The 5,668-nt window shown below is 45.5% G+C and overlaps 1 protein-coding gene across 1 annotated transcript; it reads right to left on the bottom strand.

The window, feature by feature from the left end:
* Nucleotides 1-558: 558 nt before the first annotated feature.
* On the bottom strand, nucleotides 559-4,653 carry LOC145955916 (uncharacterized). Its single transcript, XM_083071395.1, has 5 exons — nucleotides 4,163-4,653; nucleotides 3,981-4,105; nucleotides 3,111-3,217; nucleotides 1,353-1,721; nucleotides 559-702 (listed from the first exon to the last, which is right to left on the bottom strand). The coding sequence occupies exons 1-5, from the start codon at nucleotides 4,651-4,653 to the stop codon at nucleotides 559-561; spliced, it is 1,236 nt and encodes a 411-aa protein (XP_082927521.1).
* Between the last annotated feature and the right edge of the window lie 1,015 nt (nucleotides 4,654-5,668).

Below are 5,668 nucleotides of genomic sequence, written 5' to 3'. Positions count from 1 at the left end.
GTCACGAATAGTCAATAAATGCTTATTTTACCTTCTAATCCCTGTGGATACGATATTTTTACTACTTGAACGGCCGGTATACTTGCTGTGTTTGGGACCGTTGATAGAATTAAACTGATTTACAATTATAACAAAAGTACTTCAACGGAAATCTCAACAGTAGTTCAATTCAGTAGTGTGGAACGGCCCGTTCCAGTTTGGGAACGGCCCGTTCTGGGCTACTGAATCAGCCTTTTTTTTTTTTTTTTTTTTTACAATGTTACAATACTCCCCAACAAATAAGAATTTTCGTCCCCGAAAATAGGCTTACCTGAAAAGAGGAATGGATACTGTTCCTTGAACCGACTCTCTTCTTCCCAGGTTGCCTCACTAGTAGCTGCATCCCAAAGAATCTTCACTAAGCTAATGGACTTGCCTCGAAGCTCTTTCAACTTGTGATCAATTACAGCTACCGGTCTCTTCTCGTAAGTCAAGTTTTCTCTAACTTGCACCTCATCCATCTCTATCACATGACTCGGGTCTCTGATGTACTTTCTCAACCGTGAAACGTGAAACACATCATGCAGGTTGGACAGAATCGGAGGTAACGCCAACTGATATGCTACCGGACCTACACGACGAAGGATCTGATAAGGACCAATGAACTTCGGTGTGAGTTTCTTGGCCCTTACAACCCTTCCCACTCCAGTAGTAGGTGTCACCCTGAGAAACACATGCTCTCCCTCCTCAAACTCTAGAGGTCTCCTCCTCTTATCAGCATAAGACTTTTGTCGATTCTGAGTAGCTCTCAACCTCTCCTGAATCTGTCTCACCATCTCAGTAGTCTGAAGAACTAACTCTGGACCAACCACTACTGACTCACCCTCCTGATACCAACATAATGGAGTCCTACACCTCCTACCATATAGAGCCTCAAAAGGTTCCATGCCAATACTCGCATGATAACTATTATTATAGGTAAACTCTACCAATGGCAACACCTCCTCCCAGCTACCCAGATGGTCCAACACACAAGCTCTCAAAAGATCCTCTAGTGACTGAATTGTCCATTCCGACTGACCATCTGTCTGTGGATGATAGGCGGAACTCAACCTCAATCTCGTTCCCAACGCCTGATGTAGAGTCTGCCAAAACCTTGAAGTAAACCTTGGATCTCTGTCAGAAATAATACTGGAAGGCACTCCATGCAGCCGTACTATCTCTCGGATATATAACTGTGCAAGCCTCTCCAAGGACCACCTCTTGTTTACATGAAGAAAGTGAGCACACTTTGTCAACCTATCAACAATCACCCAGATAGAGTCACTGTTCCTAGTTGTCCTAGGCAATCCAACCACAAAGTCCATAGTGACACTATCCCACTTCCACTCAAGAATCTCCATCAACTGTAAAACCCCTCCGGGCCTCTGATGCTCAATCTTCGCCTTCTGACAAGTCAAACAAGCGGCTACAAACTCTGCTATCTCCTTCTTCATACCAGGCCACCAAAAACTTTTCTTGATGTCTTGATACATCTTAGTCATACCAGGATGTATGCTAAGACGACTCATGTGTCCCTCCTCTAGAACAGCTCTCCTCAACTCTGAATCACAAGGCAGACAAATCCGACCTCTGAATCTCAGAATCCCATCAGTACCAAGCTCAAAACCAGCTGCCCTCTCAGTACCAAGTAATCCCAAAGTCCTTAACAACTCTGGGTCCTGTAACTGTGTAGTTCCCACCTGCTTCAAGAACTCATTAGTTATGGTGATCATACCACAGCTAATGTGATCCTGTACAACCTCCACCTCTAGTCTCAAATCTCGAAACTGCTCAATCAACTCCAACTCCCTAATCATCATAGCCGACATGTGAATGGATTTCCTACTCAATGCATCAGCTACCACATTCGCCTTTCCAGAATGATACATCAACTGGAAATCGAAGTCCTTTAGAAATTCCATCCACCTCCTCTGCCTCATATTCAACTCTTTCTGATCAAACAGATATTTCAAACTCTTGTGATCACTGTATACACTAAATCTCGCACCATACAGATAGTGCCTCCACGACTTCAAGGCAAATACCACAGCTGCAAGCTCCAAATCATGAGTAGGATAATTTCTCTAATGGGTCTTCAGTTGCCTCGAAACATATGCTACTACTCTCCCTCCCTGCATCAACACACAACCTAACCCCTGGTGAGAAGCATCACAGAACACATCAAAATGCTCACCAGTGTTAGGTAACACCAAAACTGGAGAAGTGGTTAACCGTCTCTTTAGCTCCTGAAAACTCTGCTCACAAGCGTCCGTCCAAACAAAAGGTTGATCTTTTCGAGTCAGTTGAGTCAAAGGCATTACTATTCGAGAAAAACCCTCAATGAACCTCCGATAGTAACCCGCCAACCCAAGAAAACTCCTAATCTCTGTAGCAGTCATCGGACGCTCCCACTGAATCACAGCCTCCACCTTGGCTGGATCTACTGCAATCCCCTCTGCCGATATCACATGCCCCAAAAATCTCACCTCGGACAACCAAAACTGACACTTGGGCAGTTTGGCATACAACTGTCTCTCTCTTAACACCTCCAAAACTGACTTCAAATGCTCACGGTGATCCTCCAATGATCTAGAATACACCAAAATATCATCAATGAAGACCACCACAAATCTGTCCAAGAACGGTCTAAAGATCCTGTTCATGTAATCCATGAACACTGCTGGAGCATTAGTGACACCAAAAGGCATCACCACATACTCATAGTGACCATACCTAGTCCTAAAGGCAGTCTTCGGTATGTCACTCTCCTTCACCCTAATCTGGTGATATCCGGATCTCAAATCAATCTTTGAAAACACTGAAGCTCCCCTCAGCTGATCCATCAAATCATCAATCCTCAGAAGGGGATATTTATTCTTTATCGTTAATTTATTCAGCTGCCGATAATCAACACACAAACGGGCCCCACCATCTTTCTTCTTCACTAACAGTACCGGAGCACCCCAAGGAGAAACACTGGGCCTCACCATCTGTTTCTCCAACAAATCCTCAATCTGTGTCTTCAGCTCTACCAACTCAGCTGGAGCCATCCTATAAGGAGCCACTGATACCGGTCCTGCACCTGGTACCAGATCAATGCTAAACTCAACATCACGCCTGGGTGGCAATCCTGGCACATCATCTGGAAACAACTCAGGAAATTCACTGACAATCTCGATCCCAGCGATAGCTCTCTCTGTCTCAATACTCAAAGTTGCAAACAACATGAAGCACTCAGCTCCATCCCTCATCAACTGCTCAGCCTGACCCGCTAATACCAACACCTCATCCTCCAACTGAGGAAACATCAACTCTCTCCGAGCACAATCTATAAGGATGTGATGGGCAGATAACCACCATGGGCAACACAATCAGGTTCACTCGGAACCTCCTACCAGACACCTCTATCGGGCATCTCACACACATCTCCGACGTCACCACAGAAACTGAAGCCGGAGTAGACACAAACAAATCAACATGCAAGGAAGATACTGACAAACCCAATCTCTTCACACAATCAACAGAAATAAAAGAATGCGTGGCTCCAGAATCGAATAAAAATAAAACATCCTCACCTGCTGCCTTCCCCTTTCCCTTCACTAAGTCTGATGAAGTAGAAGCCTCTGCACCTGACAATGCAAACACTCTCCCCGCAGCTGTAGGTCTGGGTGGCCTCGGGGCACTCCCAGATGAAGTCGGCGGTGTCTGACAATCTCTAGAGATGTGGCCTGGCCTACCACATCTGAAGCAAACATTCCCCGGAAGGGAACAATCTCTAACCATATGTGCTCCTCCACATCGGTAGCACCGCACTGACTGTGCTCCGCCCTGAGGAGTAGCAGGTCGAGGTCCCCTACTAACAGCTCCTCTTTGAGACTGTACAGGTCTGTCATAGGGTCCCCTCTGCTGGCCTCCCCTCCTGGACCCAGATGATCCCTCTTGAACTCTAGCAACCTTACCGCTACTACCACCACCCTCCAAACTCTCAACAGTCTTTGCCTTCTCAACCAAGGCAGGAAACTCCACTATGGACATGGGGACTATAACCCTCTTCAGCTCGTGCCTCAATCCCTCTTCAAACTTTCTACATCTCCAAGCCTCAGATATGGCTTGAGAGTAGAAACGAGCTAGATGCTCAAACCTCATAGCATACTCAGAAACAGACAAGCTCCCCTGATGTAATCTCATGAACTCTGCCTCCTTAGCGTATCTAACGCTATCCGGGAAATATTTCTCCAAAAAGACCCTCCTGAAGTAATCCCAGTCAACAGGCACACCCCTGCTCTCTAACATCTGCCTGGTGCCTCTCCACCAGTACTCAGCCTCGCCCCCCAGCATGTAAATTGCATAAGCCAACTTTCTCTCATCAGAAGATCCTAAAACACTAAAGATCTTTTCCATATCCCTCAACCACTGATCCGCCACATCAGGATCTGAATCCCCTCTGAACTGAGGAGGCTGACATCCCCTGAACTCTGCTAAATCTCTCCCCTCTTGAGAGACCACCGGTCTAGCTGCCTCAGCCGCAGCTCTACCTGCCTCCATATGAGCAAAATGAGCACTCTGCTGCTGCATCGCCATGGCCATCATCTCCATGGCCCTAGCAATCTGGTCATACTGGGGTCTCACCATACTACAAGAATTCAAACATCCTATTAGTAACATAATACCCCTCACAATTCACCAAAGGCTAGCACATATCAGAGATATGACACAACAGAAACCTAGAAGGATCACTCCCCACAAAGTATCCTAAAAGACTCGACCGGCTCTGATACCATAAAAGTGTAACGACCCGCCACGGTCTCTACACTTAGTGGAATCGCACTACAACTAGTTAACTAAGAGAATATTAAACTGGATAACACATACATACAGGCATAAATATAAAGATCGAAATAATTAAGTTTCTGTATATAAAATATAGCACCATATATGTACAGTCATCCCAAAATATTCCTTAGTGCCGGTCAAGCACTGACAAAAAAATGTTACCCAGAATGGTAACTCAAAACACGAGACTCAGCTCCTTGTCTCACAACGATCATCTCTACTCCCAAGCTATCCCTGACCTGCTCCCATACCAAGTATGATCATCGCAGTTCCACCACATGGAAAACAAAAGGGTAAGCTAGAATTCAAAGATCAATAATACAAGTACAGAATAAAAATCTATATTACACATGCATCCCAAATCCTGTCCCTAAGGAACCTTTCATCTCAATCAATCATTCATTCATCAAACATGAAGTCAAACACCACACTTCATCATATTAATAATCATGCAATGAATGCAACTCATGACAGATATGCATACATATCAATCATCTAATGCGTCGTCACGCATACACCTAGGAGATCTCCATAACAATAGAGCTGTACAAGTGACATTCCATCCTACCGAAACCACCCCAACCGTTTTCACGCCCAATGCGCCCGCTCGGTCACAGCTAAACAGGATATATAATCCTCACTCAGGTTTACTCGGATGATGTCACTTACACACTTGGAAGTCCAGATCCACCGTCAGGTATAGCACAGCTGGGTACGGGCTTACCACGACCTTGGCATGCATTAACCAAGTCAATTGTGGAGTTCGCCCACCGACTATCCGTAAGGATCCACGCACCTTCCCGAGTACTTGGTT

Source organism: Cajanus cajan, chromosome 1 (genome assembly GCF_000230855.2).
Source record: "Cajanus cajan strain Asha chromosome 1, NIPB_CcT2T_4, whole genome shotgun sequence".
Lineage (NCBI taxonomy): Eukaryota > Viridiplantae > Streptophyta > Magnoliopsida > Fabales > Fabaceae > Cajanus > Cajanus cajan.
This window is presented reverse-complemented; position numbering and strand designations above follow the sequence as displayed.